This window comes from Gorilla gorilla, chromosome 1, assembly GCF_029281585.2.
Source record: "Gorilla gorilla gorilla isolate KB3781 chromosome 1, NHGRI_mGorGor1-v2.1_pri, whole genome shotgun sequence".
Classification (NCBI taxonomy): Eukaryota; Metazoa; Chordata; class Mammalia; order Primates; family Hominidae; genus Gorilla; species Gorilla gorilla.
In genome coordinates, this window is record NC_073224.2 from 70602511 (window position 1) to 70625252 (window position 22742).

The window sequence follows — 22742 nt, forward strand, 5'->3', positions numbered from 1 at the left end:
ACTTCTTTCTGTCCAAAGATTTTCATATTAAAATGTGTAATGTTCTTATGAGTTATTTTCCTTTTATTGATTTTCATATTATAGTTAAAGTGTGTTACTTTGAATTATGTTACAATTTTTATTTCAAGATAGATAGTAAAAGGCAATAAAAAAATATTTGCTTATAATGTATGATAGTAATAGAAACCTTGAAAAGTATAAAATTCTGGTAGTCTTGTCAAATGGAACAAACTACTGCTGAGATTTTGATGTTTTTCCTTCCAGTCAATTTTATGAGTACATACTTAGAAATTAAATTTAGGATATACAGACTGATAATTGCCAAGCTTGACTAATTACAAAAATCATTTGAAAATCCTATTAAAAATATAGGTTCCCTTGGTCCCATTTCTACTAGAATTGCCAAGAAAGAGACCTGGGTATCTGTGTTTTTAATGGGTGTAAAGATTTTCTTATAATCACCCACGGGTGCGCAATCCAGGTTTGGCTCATACAGTACTTTTCAGTTATTATTGTCATGAACATTCCCCTTTGTTACTTGTTTACAGTGATGCTGTCAACACCTAGAACAATGTTTAGTACACAGTAGGCACTCAACAAATATTTGTTAAATGAATAAATGAGCTAAATATTTCCTATTTCAGTGATTAAGTTATTATTATATAGCTGTGCCATAACTTACATATTTGTTTCCTACTTTGAGGATATTTAATATTTTTCTATTATAAATAACAGTGGATAAAACTTCCTAAGCATTCATCTTTGGCTATTTCTGTGATTTTCATAGGACCGACTCCCAAAATGAGATAACTGAAAAGATATGAACATTTGAAAGGCTATTGGAGACACACTGCCTTCCAGAAATGTTGAACCAATTTATCCCCCTGCCAGCAGTGTGTAAGGGTGTTCACTTCCCCATACCTCTGTAATACTAGGCAGTCGTCACCCTTGTTGTAGTCAGAAAATAACTCATTAATTTGCATTTCCTTGCTTACTAATGAGGGTAAACAGTTTCTTCACATTTGTCATTATTTACTCTTTTATGAATTTCCCTTATGCATTTTTCTACTGAGGGTATTTGCCTCTTTCTGATTTTGAAGTGCCTTTGTATGTATTAAGGTTAATCATGGTTGTCAATAACATGTGATGCAAATATTTTTTCTTGGTGCATATTTTACCTTCTCATTTCACTTTTTTTCCTTCCCATGAAGAAATTGTAAAAAATGTACCTGTAGTTAAATTTATATATTCCTGCATAATTTGATACTCTGATTCATTTGTAAAATATATACTTTATAATTAATTTTTAAAATAAGTTAGATTTTAAAGATATAAAAATATTTTAATGAGACTGACTTATATTAGTGAGTTTTCTCGACCAGTACTTTCCAAAAGCAAGAGTGCAGACCAGATATATTAGAATCATTTAGGGTCTGTGTTAAAAATACAAACTCCCAGACCCTACCATGGACTTGCTAAACCAAAAATCTCTGTGCCCAGAAATCTGAACTTTCATCAAGCTCTCCAGAAGATTCTAATTTCACTGCAACCATACTTAGCTCTAGTCTAGACACAACAAAATTTGCTAGTTAAGCTACCAGGAATGCAAGCTTGCCCCCTAATGGTTGCTCAAAAACAAATTGCAAGTACACAATTCTTAAAATTGACAAGAACCATGACACATATATCAGATGTGATTCATAGAATCACAGTGTCCAAGGATAGTAAGGGGCCTTAAAGGTCATACGGTGTGTTTCTTTATATTGTGGGACCCAGATCCCCAACAAACACACTTAAAGATGCCACAAAGATCTTTAAGCAGTTTTAGGCTTGGAAAATATACACGATTAGGTAGAAAGTGAACATGACTTTTCAGAAATCATTTTAATTCATCTAGTTCCAGATGGTAGAAATTCTCTTATTTGTGCCCAGTTATCTTTTTTTTTAAATTAGATGGAGTACTGAAAAAAGTAGGAACAGAAGTTAGATTTGAAAAGCAGGCATAATTAGGGAAAGAAAATGTAACTCCTCATTCTGGCAGCTCGTTTCTTTTGTTCAAGTGGCATGGCATGCATGGCAATAGTAAAAGGTAGTGGTGGCAATGGTGTGGGTGGAGGAGATGGGCTATGGGTGTCACTGGCTATGAGACTTCGTGAATCTGTGATTACCTCAAAAAATGTGTGCTCGTACTTCCAGATTACTATGATCTCAAATTTTATGAAGCAGTTCTGATACAAGTTGAAGGAAACAGTCATAAGCATGACTGACGGAAGCAAGAGTAAACACTGAAAATAAATTTTTAGGATATCTGCTAAACATGATAAAATGGTGAAGTTTAAAATTTACTTGGCTCTATTTTAGGAAAGCTGGCACACAGCAAAACACATTGACAAGGTCAATGTGAATCCTTTTAAGTGAACTCATGGGAGCCTAAAGTTCAAAGCTAAAGTCACATAAACATTTAATGTCTAACAGGACTACATGCAAGAATCATCCCAGCATTAAAACCCCACAGAATATGGAATGTTAATTGCTGTGGTGGCTCTTATGACTGAAAAGGGAATCTCAGGAGACAGACACATCAAAGAACCACATAGCATAGATGGACTACTTAGATCAAGGGTTGCAGAACCATGCTTGGAAAATGAAAAGCAGTTAAAAAATTATAACTTCCAGGAACAAGAAATGACATTTGGAATCCTGATTATTGCTGCACAGTTTTAAAAAGCTGCTTTTAAAATATAGAAATTCTTTTTGACTAGTTTAGGTTAAGACACAGCTTTGTATTATGTTTCAGGAATTTAAAAAATTTCTTGACAAACAGAAAATTCAAAACAATAACAAATGGACTTTATTATTTGAATAAAAAGCATTTGGATACACTGTATGTTTTTCTTTGCTTGGAGATGGAGTTTTGCTCTTTGTTGTACAGGCTGGAGTGCAGTGGCGTGATCTCGGCTCACTGCAACCTCTGCCTCCTGGGTTCAAGCAATTCTCCTGCCTCAGCCTCCACAGCAGCTGGGACTACAGGCACCCGCCCCCACGACCGGCTAATTTTTGTATTACCATGTTGGCCAGGCTGGTCTGGAACTCCCGACCTCAGGTGATCCACCTGCCTCGGCCTCCCAAAGTGCTGGGATTACAGGCATGAGCCACCACGCCCCGCCACATTATATGTTTTTAACCCTCTCTGCACATATGGAATAGAACAACAGCAACCCCACTGTGTAGTATGAAGAAGTATATTAGTAAAGTAAATGTACTAGAACTCCAATTGGGTTGGCTTTTCCGTAGGGCTTTACTTAACAAAAAGGCATAGACAACACACATGAAAAACCTAATATCATGTTAGATGTAGGCCTCAAAGTCCTTATTTTGAATTTTTTTTAACCCTTTAGACTGGATAGCATAAAGATATGGATTTTCTTTTATCAAATTACCTTTGGATATTGAAGCATGAATTTTAAAACCCAGTGTCTCTTCTATCTGGTTATAGTCAGATTCCACAGAGGATGCATGAAGTGTTTCAACCAAGAAAGGCATTCTTCCCTGTGCCTGATCATAGAAAACGGTGTGGTTCCATGTGTATGGGATGCTGATGCCATCAATGGTGAACAGCCGGGTTGAGTAGGCGTACAGCTGCCCAGGACCTGTTTGAATGTAGTCCTCTGTGTAATCCTAAGGAGAACAATGTGGATTTGAAGATCAATATGGCTCATACTAATTTTTTTTCCCTTAAGGGGACTATGAAATGCAGAATGAGGGGGGAAAAAGGATTAGGAGCTAAAAAACACACATCATGCATGATGGTAAACATTTAATATGTGTTAACTTTTAATCCTAATTTAATACCTATAGCTTTAATACCTTAAAGCTATAAGGTAGCTTTAAATTGCCATAGTTTGCAGACTAGAAAAATAAGTTTGTAGAAATTAAGCAACTTTCTCATCATTACATTGGTACAAAGTGGCGGAATGAGGATCTGAATGTGGATCTGCTTGGCATCAAACCCTATGTTCTTTTATTTATTGCCTCCTTCATGAGAAAATGTATAGGGGCTAATAAAACTTGTATAATAATTGTACAGTAGTGTTCAGGAAATAACATAAGGTTTGAACCCTTTAATTATAACATAGTTGTTTCATAATTTTGCTGTCATAAATTTCAGTTTAATAAGAGACTCAAAGTTGTAGGTCATGAATAAACAAAGATGTGAAAGGGCGATTGTTATCCTTTAATTTCTGAAATATTTTATGGATGATACACAAAAACGTTTATGCAAGAATTACTATCCTCTTTGTCTAAAGAAAATTAAACAAATGCCTTACATCAAGTATTTGATCTTGGTCCTGATAGGGAGGGTGGTAAAACCATTAAGAGAGTTTGTAAAAACTTGTCCCTGAAGATTTTTAAACAAAGATCGATAGTTATTTATAGCCTTGGTAGTTTGGACATTTTCCCCCACAGAGTGAACAAGTTATCTGTGCTCATTCTATGGACCTTTCACTCATCATTACTCTAATAAGCAGCAAAGACAAGTTATCCTGGCATTTTACCTTTACAGTGACTTCAGCAGGTGACTGAAGCTGTAGGACATAGCCACTCACAACGATATCTAGAAGCAAAGCACCATCAGAATCCAAGCCCCGGGCAATATGACTCATCTGCAAGATTTCTCCTGGGAATTACAAGACATTCATTTTGACAGCCAAAAAAATATGGTTTCTGTAAGCACAGAGCAGATTTACCTTACATACCAGTTCAGCTATGCTATTTGAGTTCAAACTTGAATAAGTACAGATGATGAGAACTGAATTAGCACTTAACCTCCCAATTAAAGAGTTAGGTTTATTGAATTCAGTTTCTTTTAACATTTCTTTTTATGTAGCAAAAATGTGGCAAACAGTTACACGAATTTCATACTTTAAATTCACAGGCAATAACAAAGCACTCTTATAAAAATGAATTGTCTGTGACTGGCAAAAACCACTAGTCTGGCCACAGTGCTTTGTTCCTTCTGATGCTTCAAAAAGTAACAAAGGACATCTGAGTAAGTGGATGCCCATGAAAAGAACCAATTGTCTTCTCCACTGATTAAATGTTGATTAAAGATAAGCCGTCCTTAAGCCCCTCTTCCTTAAAGGTCACTGCTATTGAGGCTGACCAACTGTGAAGAGGCTTGAAATGGAGCTCTCTAAACATCTGTATGTACATGGAAAGGGTCATGAATAGCTAACCCATACTCCTTAAGACTAGGGATGAGTGAAAAGTCTTCAGGTTTGCTTTGTTTCTGTCTTTTTCATGAAGAATTGCTATAAAGTATCCTAATTGGACCTTGGTTTAAAGACAAAGAAGGTCTTTAATGAATAACAATAACTCATTTTCCTTCTTTGTTTGGTCTTTAATATCCTCTCTATGGATTTAAAGAGAAAATATTTTTAAAAAGAGAAGAAAAGAGGAGAGGAGAAAAACTTTTAGGGTATAAAATGACTGCTTGAGAACACATGGCCTCTTATGATCTTATGTTAGTACAAGTTTACAGGAAAATATGAAATTGCTTTTATATCACTGATAAGATTGCATAAAAAGTTTCAAATTATTCTATGTGGGAACAGGTATTTTTCTTAATCACCTATCTTCATGGCACTTTTTATAGTAATAGAATATTAAATTCAGCTGACACTAACCAGTTGCAAATTCCACTTGAGTTTCTCTTTTGAAGACTGCATTGGTGAGGGTAAAGCCATTGACTGCTTCTCCTATTTCCTTTGCTGTTGTCCAATAAATGGGATTTAGAATAGAAACTATCTTTCTCATTGCTGAACCTAAAGAAAAAAAGGATAAATAAGGTGATAGCAAAATTTTTAGTCTATTTTATTGTCTTCATAGCATATTATTCACAAGGATGAATTCTAAATAATGTTGAATACCAGAAACAAATACCAGTACCTCATGTATGTTTAAAAGCTTACCATACTTATGAGTTAGTAGTAGCATTCTCTAGAACTTTAATGGAAGTAATAAGATGAAGAATAATATATAAGTTTTTAAAAAGAAGCTTAAGGCAAAGACTTACCAAGACTACGAGGTACATTGGTAATTTTGGCACGTATTATTCTAGTATCAGAGTTAGGGCTATCAGTTATTGTGGCATTAAGGAAAGCAATTCCAAATTCAACATCATTAATATTTCCAATAACACTTCCTCTGGCTCGCTGGGGCCCACCTATTGGGGGAAAAAAAACATTCCTGGATAAGGATGCAATTTCATCAACATTACATGGGAGAAAAGAGGGCCAGTATTCAGAGATGCTACAAATCTTTTCTCAAACATCAAAAAGGTCATATGACATCTGAATTTAATAGTGAAATAAATAAGCTTTTATTAAAACATTCTACTTTCACATAACACCCATCATCCCCCATAAATCTAAGATCCTTGTAATCTGTGCACATCATAGTGTTATTAATATTTCATAAGCCAAAGAATACAATCAGTGTCCAGTCCCCAAACTAAAAATAAAGAATATGTTGGTGGTGGTGATGACAATGAGAGTTTATTGAGCATGTCATGCATGATGGTAAACATCTAGTATGTGTTAACCGTTTTAATCCTATCAACAATTCTATAAGGTAGCTTTAAATAGTGATAGTTTGCAGACTAGAAAAATAAGTTTGTAGAAATTAAGCAACTTTCTCATTATTACATTGCTAGAAAGTGGTGGAATGAGGATCTGAATGTGGATCTGCTTGGCATCAAACCCTATGTTCTTTTATTTATTGCCTCCTTCATGAGAACATCCAGGAAAAGGAGAGACTTCATCAACAAAACAGCTTCTAGGCCACTGCCAATGTAAACGTGGATTATCTAAGGACATTGTTCAGTCTTGGGTTTTAGAGTGAGGGTTTATCACGTTCTTCATATTACAAATATATTGAAAGATGCTTAACTTGAGAGAGATTGTGCTTTTGCCAGTGCTATAAAATTCATACCAAGGTAATCTGGTTGCAAAACAATTATAAATTTTTAAAAAAGGGCCTCAACATTAATTTCATACCTTCTTTCTATTGTTCAACAAAATTATTGGTGACTAGCACAGAATAGGTGGTTAATGAATGTTTTTCAAAATGAATTTCATGCTTTGACAAGAGAAGGCAACATACTGGGAAGTAGCTGATAGTCAAATCCATTAAATATTCATTATCTGATGTATTTTAATACATTTTAAAGCAATCACTAGGAATTTCAGATACTGTTATGTACAAGCATATTTAGTTTTATCATACTTTGCTTTGTTGCTCTTTGCAGACACTGCGTTTTTTTTTTACAAATTGAAGGCTTGTGGCAACCGTGTGATGAGAAAGTCTACCGGTGCCATTTTTGCAACAGCCTTTGCTCACTTTGTGTTCCGGTGTCACATTTTGGTATTCTTGCAATATTTCAAACTTTTTCATTATTATTATTATCTCTTAGGGTGTTCTGTGATCAGTGATCTTGGATGTTACTATTGTAATTGTTTTGGGGTTTCATGAACCGTGCCCATATGAGATGGTGAACTTAATCAATGTTTTGTGTGTTCTGACTGCTCCATCGACCACCAGTTATTCCCTTGACTCTCTTCCTCTCCTCGAGCCTCCCTATTCGCTGAGACACAATATTGAAACTAGGCCAATTATTCACCCTACAATGGTCTCTTAAGTGTTAAGTGAAAGAAAGAGTCTCATGTCTCTCACTTTAAATCAAAAGCTGGAAATGGCTAAGCTTAGAGAGGCAGGCATGTAGAAAATTGATGTAGGCCAGAAGCTAGGCCTCTTGCATCAAAGAGTTAGCCAAGTTGTGAATGCAAAGGGAGAAGTCTTGAAGAAAATTAGAAGTGCTACTCCAGTGAACACACAAATAAGAAAGTGAGACAACCTTATTTTTTATATGGAGAAAATCTGAGTGGTTTGAATAAAAGATCAAACCAGCCACAATGTTCCCTTAAGCCAAAGCCCAATCCAGAGTAAGGCCCTAACTCTCTTTAGTTCCACAAAGCTTGAGGTAGATGAGGAAGCTGCAGAAGACAAGAGGCTTAAGGACAGAAGCCATTTAAGTAACATAAAAGTGCAAGGTAGAACAGCACATGCTGATGTAGAAACTGGAGCAAATTATCCAGAGGTAGCTAAGTCATTGATAAAGGTGGCTACACTAAACAACAGATTTTCAATGTAGACAAAACAGCCTTCTATTGGAAGAAGATGCTGGCTAGGAATTTCATAGCTAGAGAAGTAAAATCAATGCCTGGCTTCAAAGCTCCAAAGAACAAACTGACTGTCTTGTTAAGGGCTTATGCAGTTGGTGACTTTAAGTTGAGGTCAATGCTCATTGTGAAAATCCTAGGGCCCATAAGAATTGTGCTAAATCTACTCTGCCTCTGTGCTATAAATGAAACAACAAAGCCTGGATGACAGCACATCTGTTTATAGCATGGTTTACTGAATGTTTTAAGCCTATTTTTGAGATCTAACGCTCAGGAAAAAAAAAAAAAAAGATTCCTTTCAAAGTATTACTGCCCATTGACATGTGAATGTTCACTGCAGAGGTCTAATGGAGATGTACAAGGAGATAAATGTTGCTTTCATGCCTAATACAGCATCCATTCTGCAGCCATGGATCAAAGAGTAATTTTTACTTTCAGGACTTATTATTTAAGAAATACATTTTCTAGGCCAGGTGCCGGTAGCTCACTTGAGGACAGGAGTTCAAGACCAGCCTGGCCAACATGGTGAAACCCTGTCTCTACTAAAAAAATACAAAAAATTAGCTGGGCATGGTGGTGGGCACTTGTAATCACTTGCAGGCTGAGACAGGAGAATCGCTCGAACCCTGGAGCCAGAGGTTGCAGTGAGCTGAGATCACGCCACTGCATTCGAGCCTGGGTGACAGAATGAGACTCTGTCTCAAACAAAAAAAACAGAAAGAAATATTTTCTAAGGCTATAGCTACCATAGTGATTCCTATGATGGATCTGGGCCAAGTAAATTGAAAACCTTCTGGGAAAAATTCATCGTTCTAGATGCCATTAAGAACGTCTGTGGAAGGAGGTCAAAATATCAACATTAACAGGATATTGGAAGTTGACTCCCCCCATCATAGATGACTTTGAAGGTTCAAGACTTCAGTGGAGGAAGTAACTACAGAAGTGGTTAAAAGAGCAAGAGAATTAGAAGTATATCCTAAAGATGGGACTGAATTGCTACAATCTTATAATAAAACTTGAATGAATGGGGAGTTGCTTCTTACAGATGAACAAAGAAAATGGTTGTTTGATATGGAATCTACTCCTGATGAAGATGCTGTGAACATTGTTAAAACGACGACAAAGGACTTAAAATATTACATAAACTTAGTTGATAAAGCAGTGGCAGGATTTGAGAGGATTGACCCAAATTTTGAAAGTTTTACTGTGGGTAAAGTGCTATTTAACAGCATTGTCCACTACAGAGAAATCATTCATGAAAGGAAGAATCAATTGATGTGGCAAATGTCATTCTTGTCTTATTTTAAGAAATTGCCACAGCCACCCTAAACTTCCGCATCCACCATCCTGATCAGTCAGCAGCCATCAACATCAAGGCAAGACTCTCTGCCAGCTAAAAGATTGACTTGCTGAAGGCTCAGATAATTATTAGCATGTGTTAGCAATAAAGTATTTTAAAATTAAGGTATGTGCATTGTTTTTTAGACATGATGCTGTTGGATACTTAAGAGTACTACAGAATAGTGTAAACATAACTCCTATATGCACCAAAACATTCATGTGACTTGCTCTATTGCAATATTCACTTCCTTGTGGTGGTCTAGAACTGAATCTGCAATATCTCTGAGGTATGCTTGCATTATATATTGGAGAGAAATACAACTGCATTCAGCCTCAGAAAAATCAGTAAGTACTTTACCATTTTAATTTACATTACTTTTATTATTAACACCGAGAGAAAACATTTTTTCATGTTGATTCAGCCTTCATGGTCTGTACTACATTCATTTGTTTGCCACGAATTAAAGAAAAAAAATGGTGAGAAAAAAAAAAAGACATGAAGCCTGCCTTCATAGAGCTTATGTCTGAATTGGGGAGAAAAACAATCTAAATCCCACAAATAAATGTAAGGTTGGAATGCACTACTATCTACTATTTAGGGAAGTTTGAGAAGGAAGTAAAAATAAAGAAGAACCTTAAAGTTTAAGTCTTAACTAAGCCAGGGAGGGCAGAAGAGCTTTCTGGGTAGGGGACAGAGTATGTGTCACTCTTTTGTGGGTAGTAGCTTGCCACATCTGAGAGGGCAAAAGCAGTAGAAAGCGTAGAGAGTAATGGAAGCCATGCTGCAAGATGATGCAGGAAAGTAGAGAGCCAGTCAAGGCCCGGTAGGCCTTTTTGGTTCTTATCCTTAGTCCTAAGCAGGGAGAAAGAGGAGTATTAGGACCGCTAATTTACTTAGCTCTCTGGGTCATTGCTGACATTTTGACCCTGGTTCTCTAGTCTCACAGAGGGACTTGAGTCCCAGTGCTCAAAAGACTCCTCGTTCTGAATACCTGGCTGGGATCCCTGACATCCTCTGCCAGACTCTGCAACCCAAACTGTCAACCTATTTGGACTTCCTGATGCCACTGGGGCCCTGCTACTACCAGAGGCTGAGCTACAAAGTGCATCAACTGAAGCTGACACCATGCCTCAGTTGGAGCCTCAAAGTCCTTGTTAATTAGTCGATAATGTTCAACAGTTGTTGATGGTAGTAGACTATCAACTTCCTTTAGCTTGTCTAGGTCCTATACATTTTTAAATGTAAATCTCTCACTCTGTCAAGTGATCTTGATTTTTCAGGAACATTTTATTTCTAAGAAAACCTTAAAGCTTTGGAGAGTGTAATTGATATCTTGACACTTCAACAATATAAAACTGTTACTGTTGGTCTTCTTACAACCTTTAGAAGCCTGCCTTCTGAGACAAGGTATTGAGTATTAGCTACCATTTCTTGGAATCCCAGCAAATTCTAAGGCCCATGAGTTATAGACTTCTGAATTTTTACATCACTTGCTAGATGCAATGCATGACTCAGGCTGAACTTGATAACTGAACTCCTCTTATTCTTTCTCCTCAGACTGAACTGATTCTTATTTTACTTCCCACGCTCAGGTCCTTCAAATTCCCATCCACAGATGAACAGCCTCCAGTTGTAGGTTTCTTTAGATATTTAGCCACTGCCCCACCTTACCTTCAGTCTGGAGTCTCAGCCCATTTTTCCCCACTCTGCCTCACCCTTTTTCCTGTCAATGCCAGGACTATATCCTTTTACCAGGAAGCCTGGAAGGGAGACAGTAGAGGCTAGAACCCAGCCTTGGATTGATACAGAACTGTACCAATTAGGAGCAAGAAAGCACTTTTTTTTTTTTTTTTCTAATTCCACCTCTCAGGGTTGGCATAGTTTTGTAATTTGTGGCACCTTTCTCTAATTTGCACAAAGGCTGTAAATGTGCTACCAAAGTCCAATTTAGTTGCTTACCTGGACATGCTTGTACATTGCACCTGGTCACCTGAGTAGTGTCTCCGGGACAGGGACGGCCACCTTTAACTGGCACAGGATGGTCGCACAGCCGCTTCCGAGTCTTTTCACCTCCTCCACAGGAGGCAGAGCACTGGCTCCAACTATGCCAGCTTCCCCAACTTCCATCCACTGTGAACAAGAATGGAATGGTCACTGTTAAGAAGTTGGCTTCAAAATCTTCAAAATCTATACTTGGGGTGCCCCTGCCTATACAACTTTCATTTTAAGGTCTGAAGCAATAGGCCTGCTACAATGAGCACTAAATGAAATGCTTTACTTATTCAACTGCCAGAAATCAAGAGGCTCACCAGGACACATGTCAGTGTTGCACCTCTGGATCTGGGAGTCTGGTCCCCCACAAGCTCTTCCCCCATTGGAGGGAGGAGGGTTATCACATGTGCGGTACCGCCGCATCTGCCCTCCATTACACATCCGGCTGCATGTTCCCCAGCCACTCCAAGGACTCCAGTTACCATGGGCTACAAGACAGAATAATCTGAGATGAAAACAGAGCCCCTAAAATGAGAAGTGGTCAACAATGACATTCATCCAAAAAGTATATTTAAAAAGCCTCTTCTCAGCACCTAAAACAAAACATACAAGTCTATAAATAGGCAACTTCCAAAGGAAGATAGTTTAGCTTCGGTTTTGACTAGAAACTGAGTATGCATTCCTGTATTTGTGTGATTCAATTTAACATACATTTATTGAGTCTTAAAATATTCCAGGAGCTGGAGGGTATAAATGAGACAGGATCTTTGCTTTTGATAAGCCAAGGCTGTAAACTTCAGGATACAATGTAACTCAGATTTCCAGATATCAAGTTGCTGCAAGGGTCTAAAAATCCAGGTTGATGACTGCACTAAGGCAGAGAGCTGCTTGCTTGCCTTCATAAAAGAACTGTAAGCATCATGAAGAGTTAGCATGCGTGGGTGCTCTCATTCTTATACTCTGGGGCTAGTCCTATATAGAGCAAGTGAAATAGGACACAGCTCCTGCCCCTATGAATCAAAGACATCTAGGGTATTATACAGACATGACAGCAACCTTACAACATTCTGACATCCTAAACCAAAGTTTGAAGAACCAAGTAACAGAATATTGCAACTTTAAGGAATTACACTCATAATAAAACTTTATGAAAGTATAATGTTGACTCACTATTTCCAACACTCACTTGGGCAAGGGTCACTGTTGCAAAAATCACTCTGGACATCACTCCCTTCGCATTTCCTTCCTCCATACTGGGGCACAGGGTCGGAGCAGTCCCTTGTTCTCTGTCTGGCACCTCCTCCACATGACACAGAACAGGCACTCCAACTGGCCCAAGTCGCCCACTTGCCATGAACTGGAATAAGGGAAAAAGGTACATGCTTTCTTACTACCTAGGAACCATCGTGTTACACTCTGGGCATTGTTAGTTTGAGAGATGTTCTTGTGGGCACAGTTAGAATGGGATAGATTCTTGATGACATACTACCTAGATAAGATAGGTAGATGTTAATTTATTAAGGTATAAACAGTGTATTTCTCTTACTTGGACAATGTCTTTCATTGCAAACTTGCATCTGTGTTTCTGCTCCATCACAGTAGGACCCACCAAACGCTGGTGGTGGGTTATTACAAAGTCTTGCTCTTGTCTGAGTACCTTTCCCACAACTTTCGCTGCATGTTCCCCAAGGCTGCCAAGCACTCCATGCTCCATGAACTGCAAACACCCCAAAAGACAGTTTCAAGTCACAGAACCGTGCTTGTTTAAAACCAAAATTATATAAATAAATTAACTCAGTAATGAGCTAATTAGCCCCCAATCTAAGAGAATTGAAACTGAACCAAATGAAACATAACAAATGATGATCTTTCTCCTTCTGGTTAGATTTTCAGAGGAATTTGTGTCTACAGGGAAATTCAGAAGGCTTACCTGATGCCAAGATAAATGTTTAAAATCACCCAAAGGAGCTATTTTATTACAATTAAATTTACTCAAACTACCATATATAAATACAGTCTGAGTGTTTAAGCCCTTAGCTAAGTATTTGTCTGTGTTCTTTGCTCTGGAGAAAGTGAAAATAACTGGGAGCTTGGGAACAAGGCTGTATAACAGATTGAGATGTGGTTATAGACAATACAAATATTTCCACAAAGATAATTTGGACCCTAGACAGCAAGACCACATCCTTAAGCCTGATTCAGCTTCATATCTACATATGTACTTGGATCTTTCAACAACATGATGATTTGCACAGCTGTAATTCTTTGGAAAACTTTTTCCATTACATGTGTTCATGAATTAAAGTTCTGAATAACATACTAACCTGCTTCCTAAACAACATAAAAAGCTGACCAGTAGTTTCCAAGGAGTGATATTAAGGCCTTCCTTTTGGTAACTAACACATTACACCATTGGACCACAAGAATGAAACAACCTTATGTTTTACCAGGTACCTGGGCTGAGATTCAACATTATGGCTTTCCTTATATACAAGTGAATAACAGGTCATATTTTTGTTTTCAGGGAACTTGCTAGATATGGAGCTCATAAAGTACATCTTTTGGTCACCTGGTTTAATCAAAATATAAGCAGAAATAAGAGCCTCAAAGGCTGCCTGTAAATATTCTCCAGAACAAGTTGAAAACCATGTAATGAAACTACCATTTGTCTGCTTTGGTTAGAAAAATATTTTTAAATGCATGTTACAGTTTCTTATAGTTATTGTGTTTCTGACTGAGTTGACTAATTATCCTTGTGCTTTGTAGACAAAAACATAGTCACACAAATCTATTTTAGCCAACAAGAATTTGCACTAAAAAGTATTTGGCTAAACCTCAGAGGAAAGAAGAAAGTCTTTAAATATACGGCAGATATTCAAAACTACTTCTGTATTAATTCAGGCTGTGGATGCTCATAGCCCTCAAATATTGACTGTATGATTTCAAAAATTCTGAAGTTCCAATTATTTTAATACATTTTATTTTCAAGGCTGTTGGTTAACAAAAGCCTCAGCCTCTTACAATATAATGCCATTTAATATAGATGCATTTTTAATTGGAGGGTTAACAATTGGGTAACATTTATTCATTTCTGTGTCATTTCTACTACATATAAATACAGGTTTTCAGCTAAAGACTTTTTTATTTTTATTTTTTAATCAATATGGAAAATCCTAACTAGAATTGGACTTCAAGATACAAAATGTTGTAGAGTTCAAGTGTTTCTTTTATAAGAATGGAATGATAGCAAGAAAAAAGGAAGAATGATAATATAAACTGGAGCTGGCATAAAACATCACGCTATCTAGATGATGCAAAAAAACAAGAACTAAAAACACAACTACCATTTGACCCTGCAATTCCACTATTGGGTATATGCCCAGAGCAATATAAATTGTTCTACATAAAGACCTATGCACCTGTGTGTTCATTAAGCACTATTTACAATAGTAAAGACCGAAGCAACCAAAACACCCAGCAACAGTAGACTGGATAAAGAAAATGTGGTACCATACATACCATGGAATACTATGCAGCCATAAAAAAGAATGAGGTCCCATCCTTTGCAGGAACAGGGATGGAACTAGAGGCCAGTATCCTTAGCAAACTAACTAACTCAGGAACAGAAAACCAAACACTGCATGTTCTCACTTATAAATGGGAGCTAAATAATGAGAACACATGGACAGAAAGAGGGGAACAACAAACACTGGGGCCTACTTGAGGGAGGAGGGTGGAAGGAGGAAGAGGTTTAGAAAAAGTTGGATACTATGCTTAGTATCCAGGTGACAAAATAATCTGTACATCAAACCCCTGAGTCATAAGTTTACCTATATAACAAACCTGAACATGTACCTCTGAAACTAAAATGAAAGTTAAAATATTAAAAAAAAACTACAGAGGGATTAGTAGGTAAGAAACATGCAAAATATTATAACTGAATTTGTTACACTATGTTGCAGTTTTAATTATGGCAGGGTAGAGGAGCACAATGCTAGGAGCGGGTCTCCAGGCAGACACTCTGGGCTTGAATAACTATTCTGCCCTTACAGGCCATGCAATCCTGACAAGTCACTTGGCTGCTGTGTGCCTAGTTTCATCATCTGCAATATGCAAATAATAAAAGATAATTTATTAGAGTTGAGGTGAGCAGTAATGAGTTCGTAGAAGAAAAGTGCTCGGAACAGTACAGGACACATAGTAAATCCTACATAAGTGTAAGCTAGGAGCTATGATGGCTTTGCTCAAAGTTCTCAACAGTTTTCAGACAGACACTTGAAAAAATGGTCATTCTTTAATCTGTAGCTATATATGTATTTTAATGACAATGATTCTCAATTGTCAGGACAGGCCATCACCGAAGATATCAATCTTAAAAAAGATTTGCAGTTTAAAAACACTCTTCTAACTGGGGCAGGGAAAGCACAAAATAAGTTTGAAGTAACTATTTGCACCAGAAAGTAAGGAAGTACTCAAAGAATCATGAGGACATCTCAACACTGAAGCCAGCCCAGACAAGCCTGCCTCCACTAACCTATTCTAGGATAATGTGAACATGATGATAAATAATGACAGTGTATGATAAACCAGGGGTCCTCAATCCCATGGGCCACGGATCGCTTGGCAAGCGAGCAAAGCTTCATCTGTATTTACAGCTACTCCCCATTGCTAACATTACCACGAGCTCCGTCTCCTGTCAGATCAGCAGTGGCATTAGATTCTCATAGGGGTGCGAACCCTGTTGTGAACTGTGCATGCGAGGGATCTATGTTGTGTGATCCTTATGAGAATCTAATGCCTGATGATCTGTCACTGTCCCCCATCAATGCCAGAAAGGACCTTCTAGTTGCAGGAAAACATGCTCAGGGCTTCCACTGAGTCTACATAATGGTGAGTTGTATAATTATTTCATTATATATAAAATCCACAATAAATGTAATGTGCTTGAATCATCCTGAAGCCATCCCCCCAACCCTCGATCTGTAGAAAAATTGTCTTCCACAAAACCAGTCCCTGGTGCCAAAAAGGTTAGGTTCCACTGTGATAAACCATTGAATAATACCTGAGTCCTGATTGATATAAATCAAAAAGTAAAGAAATGAGAAAGTTCTTGACAGAGGTCAATAATAGATATGGAAGATAATGATGGAGTTAGAAAATAGCTATTTTGCAAAAATCATAGTAATAACTGATTCAAGCAGAAATCAGAAATGGATGCTAAAACTAGTGGGTGAAAGGTTGATGTTTATAGAGACTCTAAGTTTCCCTACAAAATACTTATTAATAATAGAAGTAAAAATAATAACTATATAATGACAGACACTACCTTAAACAAGTGAAGAAAGTTAACACCACCAGTATGGGATAAACTGACATTATGTGCCTTTTGAAATGATGCATGGAGAAGGACACAAAATCATTTCTGTGGTGTTCCTGCCAAAATGCAAAACCTACATGTAATCATGAGGAGATGTTAGACAAATCCAAATTGAATTGTCTTCTCTAAAATACTTGGCCTGTACATTAAAAAATATCAAGTCATGAAAGAAAAAGAGACTGAGAAAATTTTCCAATTAAAAGAGACTAAAGGGACACAACAAATAAGTACAAGTGTGATCATGGATCAGATCTTGGAATGGGGGAAAAAGAGTTATAAAGGATATTATTGGGACAACTGGCAAAATCCAAATATGGCCTGTGGATTAGATAACAAGATTAGATAATGAAATTAGATAATAGTAGTATCAATGTTAAATTTCCCAATTTTGATCACTGTACTATGTTCATGAAAGAGAATGTCCTTGTTTCAGGAAATACACAAAATTTCACCTAGATAGTGTTACATAGAAATTATCTGTACTCTTCTTGCAACTCTTTTTTAAGTTCAACATTGTTAGAAATGAATTGTACTAAAGGCAAGTATCTTCTGCCCCTGAGATTTTCACATACTTCCTGGATGAGAAAGGCTGTCTTAGGCTGGCTGCCGATTTTGCAGTGGTGAGCTGAGAAATATTTAACAACTAGCTCTCTAGGGGTGAGGAGGAAAACTTGTAGCATTGCTAATTTTTGTGGTATAGATACTCCTACTACAGCTGATATTTACCTACCAATGTGGCATCACTAAATTTTCATACATGCTCTTATTGGGAAGAAATACATGCTTTCATTGAATGGCTCTAGGACACCACCGACATTATGCTCAAACAATAGCTAAATTCAGTTGGTTTAGGGACTGGGGGAAATAACTAGAGAAAGCCTTTTAAAAAAAAAAAAAACAAGACAATAGAATAGTGAACAAAACAACAGTAAGTAACCAAACAGACAGTAGTAGGCGAATAGTTACTCAACATGAAAAGAAAAAACTGGCTTTTATTTTAGGATATTTACAAATATCATTTAGTTATTATATAGTTATTATAGATGACAAATTACACAAAATTGCTCAATCAAGTATTTCCTGCTCTTTTAAATTTAGAACATAATGTTATTACAACCAGCTTTTAAATTCTTTAAGACTAAAATAAATGGCTTCTCATTTATTTTAAGATGTCAGGACAGTACTTCGTTTTTGTAATGTAATCAAAGTTCCGAATTGCAAATCCAGATACCTACAATTTAAATAAGCTTCATAATTAGATCAACCTGAGTTCAAAACTTTGATTTATTTTTTATTAGCTGTCTATCCTTAGTGAATTACTGCACATTATTTTCTAAATCTTTCCTCATCTGCACAATAGGATGCAATACCCAATGTAGTGAATACCTGTCCCTTTTTGGTTTGTCCATATTTCTTTTTCTGATCATTCCAGCTAAGATATCTCTCCAAGTTGTACTCCATCATTTCAAGTCTCTGAGTTTTTTGGGTATGTTGATAAAAACTGGAAAGATATTGTTTATTATTTTAACTCTAGCAACTAGAACAGTGTCTTGATGACAAAGTAAGTGCTCAGTAAATATTTGTTGGATGAATGAATGAATAAATGAACAGCTCCTCTACTTTGCATGATTTCTTTCTCAACACTGTTTACACTAGGCAGACAGTTCACCCAAGATGGCTATTAAAATACCCTTCTCCTGGACTCACTTGAGTTCAGGGGTAAACATGTGACCTGAACAAAAGCAAACAGGGTTCCTTTCCAGAGACTGATATGAATTCTGAGAGACAAGGGAACTCTTTTTCTCTGAGGCCTCACTTAGATTATAAGGCCCCTGTGAGCCAGTAGCTGTCAACAGCCACTGTTTCCACCACATGGAAAGAGTTTAATAGAGAATAAAGCCAAAGAGAGGAAAGTAGAGATGAGAGATGGAAAACATGCTAGTAAAAGCACTGTCCAAATCATTGGATTCAATTATACCTGAAAATTTTCTACTTGGACTTGTTTGATTTGTCACTTTAATTGGAAAGAGTGCTAAAACACAAAATCAATAACAATACACAATATTAACAATATAAAGCACCTAGCATGGTTCCTATTATGTGGCAAGTATTTAGTGAATGACAGTGATTCGTATTTACCCCTCACGAGTTGTGTGTTTCTGGGCAAGTCTTTAACCTCTCTAGGGTTCATTTTTCTCTCCTCAAAATGGATGGCTGGATTAGATGTTACTTTATGACCTTGTAAATACTTATGTTTTCTTTACATGATTGAGAAATACACTCCAGTTTGGACCCTTTCTTCACATTCAATTAAAGCAGGTATTTTGCTTAACATCAATGAATGCCATACCTTTACAAGTTTATCCATGAAAGAGAACTAAGAATATAGTGAATGAATGTATTCTCAAGGGTAGAGGCCATAACATCTTTTTACAATGAAGAAGAAAAGGCAAATGTAATTCTTTCATAGGAGTTAAGATAGAAAAGTTTTGTTTATCTTAGCATTATTGGTGGGTTCTCACCTGGGCAAGGCCTAATGTTGCACATAATTATTTCCACAGCATTCCCTTCACATGGCCGCCCACCATGCTGAACTGATGGATTATTGCAAGTCCTGGTCCTGGTTCGGTTGCCGCGTCCACAGCTCCTTGTGCATTCTTCCCAAAGACTCCATTCCGACCAGCTACCATCCACTATACAAAGGTGAACCATTACACCATCAGGTATATTTCAATTGGGAATACTTACACTGGGGCAATCCATAGGTAGAAGACAGAAATGAAGGTCTATTAAACACATGCCTATCAGTTAAATAAGGAGGTGTACCTGGACAAGGCTTATTTTGACAGTTTCGCATTTCCAAATCTGAACCTTGGCAGGGCTTCCCACCATTGGCTGGAAGGGGCTGGTTGCACAGACGACTCCTCTTTTGGATGCCTTTTCCACAGGTGACACTGCAGGCTCTCCATGCAGACCACTGGGAAAATCCACCATGAACTGCAAACAAAACATTGTACTTTGTCTAAGCTTTTGCAAATAAAACATTGTAAAGGAGATTTCATTTAAGATATGCACGGGTTACAGAGCTAAATATATAGTTGCTGAGAAATAGCTTATGGAAGCTCTCCTTTAAGGAAAATTAACATCCAAGAGAGAGAGAAGAAATTCAGTTAGCCAAAGTTTCTTCTCAGATCGAATCCTCACTCACTTGCACATGGCCGCTGGAAGAGTTAGAGACCAACAAGTTTACAAACTGTTCACCTTTTGGACATAAGTCATTCTTTGCAGCAAAACATATACATTGATTTCTAAGAATAGATTTAGTTGTGAATCAAAAATCTAGTTTGGGATTTTAAATTAAAACCTTGGCATTTTAAAGCTCTAATCTGTGTTGGTTTAGGCCCTTCAATCTGTAAATTTTGATGATTTTGTCCTCTCCCCATCATCTAAAAGTATGTTAAGGTGACAGGAGACTTGGACTAAAGTGCTTAATAATTTCCATGATTTGAGTCACCCCAGGTACTGTTTACTATGAATATTCCTCTGATCACACTCACCCTGGACTATGACTGGCACTCTGACAAGGACAGAACCCATTAAGTTTCGAGCAACACATTCAAATTCAGAGGTATCTTCTTTCTGAGCATCAGCAATATATAATGAGTTGTTGGACAACACGTTAACCCGGTCATCCCAGGAAATAGAGTGCCCTTGACGGGACCATGTAATGGTTGGTTGAGGCTCTCCAGTTGCCTGACAATTCAATATGATTTTGCCACCAGCATTAATAACAGTTTCCACTGGCTCAAGAGTGATAACAGGAGGACCTACGGAAAAAAGCACATGGTGTCTCAGTTTTTGTGGAGTTACAGCATTTTTTTATCATGTATTATATGGCAACATTATTTTGAAAAAGTGATTGATTTGTTTATAAAACACTGTTGCTTCCTAACTAAGATTATAGATTATAATTGCCATTGATACAATTTTCATAATTCTTTTTTATTTAGTAAGTGTCAAAAATTTAAAATTCCTGAGATTCGCCTAGAGCATGGGCTCTAGAGTCATGTTTGCTGGATTCAAATTCTGTGTCTGCTCCTTACTACCTCTCTGAGCCCCATGTGCTTAAAAATGGTGCCTACTTCAGAGGATTCCTGTTAGACTCAACAAGAGGATGTGACTACAACTTTTGAACAAGGTAAGCACACAGTGCTCTTAGTTACTATTATTTTTCTCTGTGTTTTATATGGTGAATATTCACTTCTTTCTTTTGATCATTTTTGAGGTAAAGAGTCATTAACTCATTCTTTTTTTTTGAGCCAGAATCTCCCTCTGTCACCCAGGCTGGAGTGCAGTGGCACGATCTCGGCTCACTGCAACATCTCCCTCCAGGGTTTAAGCAATTCTCCGGCCTCAGCCTCCTGAGTAGTTGGGATTACAGGCACAAGCCACCATGCCTGGCTAATTAACTTGTTCTTTTACCACTGGCCATCATTTATTCAATAAACATGTACTGAAAGCCTGCTATTTGCCAGGCATTGTGGTGGATGCTGAGAGCATATAGAGAAAAGATATTCTTTCCAGTCTCAAGGAGCTCATAGTCCACTGATAAGACAGACTTGTGCTATAGCATACCTATGGAACTAACGTGTACTAATATGGGAGCATAAACAATAGTAATAATAGATCAAACAAAAGCATGCCACTGGAAATGGAAGGGAAAAGGAAGACATATCCAAGAATTATTAAGAAAGTAGAAATGATAGAACTTTGTTACGGATTGGTATGGGTTAAAGGGAAGAACTCATGACTACAGGGTTTTGATTTGGACAATATGGTATATTTGGGCAATGCAATAGCACACAACAGGAAGAACAGATTTGTGGATAGGGAGTAAGGAATGATAATTTGCATCCATTTAGGACTGTTGAACTTGAGGTATCTCTAAGACATTCACATAGCGATGTCTACATGACAGGGATATTCATATCTAGAGCTCAGAGTAAAGATGAGCAAGAAATATATATGTGTGAGTCTTTCATAGTGAATAAGATTGCTTCAGAAGAGAGTCTAAAATGAGAAGAGGGCCAAAGACAGAAACCATTGCAACAGCATTATTTAAGAGATGGACGGAAGACAAGCTTATAAAGATACTCAGAACGAATCACTGAGGTAGGAAGAAAATCAGGATAAAAATGGTATTCTGGTAACCAAAAAGGAAGGAGGGAGATATTAACAGTGTCTATAGTGAATGACAATGGCTGAAGTAAAGTCCTTGGAAAGATTGTAAAAGGAACTGCATGCAACTGCTGGCAGAATGTTTACGTCTATATTGGTCTACAGCGCCAAGAAAGATGATAGAATATGACAGACTTCATTGGGAAGAAGAGAGTTGAACTGGATTTTCAAAAATAAGTAAGGTTATTTGAACAGAGAGGAGAGGGGAGAACACTTGGAGAGAAAGACACAACATGGAGATGGAGTTAGCTCTTTTTCTTTTTCAAGACAATGAACAGAATAGAAAGGATGGTTCATCCTGAAGAGTAACAGCATACAGGGTTGTGAACATCGGTTCAAATACTAAAATAAGAAAGGTTTTCATTTAAGAGAGAAAGACACAACATGGAGATGGAGTTAGCTCTTTTTCTTTTTCAAGACAATGAACAGAATAGAAAGGATGGTTCACCCTGAAGAGTAACAGCATACAGGGTTGTGAACATTGGTTCAAATACTAAAATAAGAAAGGTTTTCATTTAAATAAGAAAGCAAAGGGGGCAGCATACACATTCTT

The 22742-nt window shown here is 37.2% G+C and overlaps 1 protein-coding gene and 1 long non-coding RNA gene across 5 annotated transcripts in view; one reads left to right on the forward strand and one right to left on the reverse strand.

Moving 5' to 3' along the window:
• Positions 1 to 22742, forward strand: part of LOC129528069 (uncharacterized) — a 166452-nt gene that overhangs the window by 86815 nt on the left and 56895 nt on the right. For both annotated transcript variants that reach the window (XR_008673255.2, XR_010135202.1), the window contains exons 2-3: positions 19513 to 19674; positions 20962 to 21149. This is a non-coding gene — a long non-coding RNA (uncharacterized lncRNA). The remainder of the gene's footprint in view (positions 1 to 19512; positions 19675 to 20961; positions 21150 to 22742) is intronic.
• Positions 1 to 22742, reverse strand: part of HMCN1 (hemicentin 1) — a 454854-nt gene that overhangs the window by 33319 nt on the left and 398793 nt on the right. For all 3 annotated transcript variants that reach the window (XM_055367497.2, XM_055367502.2, XM_055367506.2), the window contains 11 exons: positions 20509 to 20778; positions 19778 to 19948; positions 19474 to 19644; positions 13121 to 13291; positions 12761 to 12931; positions 11892 to 12062; positions 11542 to 11712; positions 6077 to 6226; positions 5688 to 5825; positions 4557 to 4678; positions 3441 to 3678 (listed from right to left, as the gene is read on the reverse strand). In XM_055367497.2, coding sequence (XP_055223472.2) covers positions 3441 to 3678; positions 4557 to 4678; positions 5688 to 5825; positions 6077 to 6226; positions 11542 to 11712; positions 11892 to 12062; positions 12761 to 12931; positions 13121 to 13291; positions 19474 to 19644; positions 19778 to 19948; positions 20509 to 20778 — 1944 coding nt within the window. The remainder of the gene's footprint in view (positions 1 to 3440; positions 3679 to 4556; positions 4679 to 5687; positions 5826 to 6076; positions 6227 to 11541; positions 11713 to 11891; positions 12063 to 12760; positions 12932 to 13120; positions 13292 to 19473; positions 19645 to 19777; positions 19949 to 20508; positions 20779 to 22742) is intronic.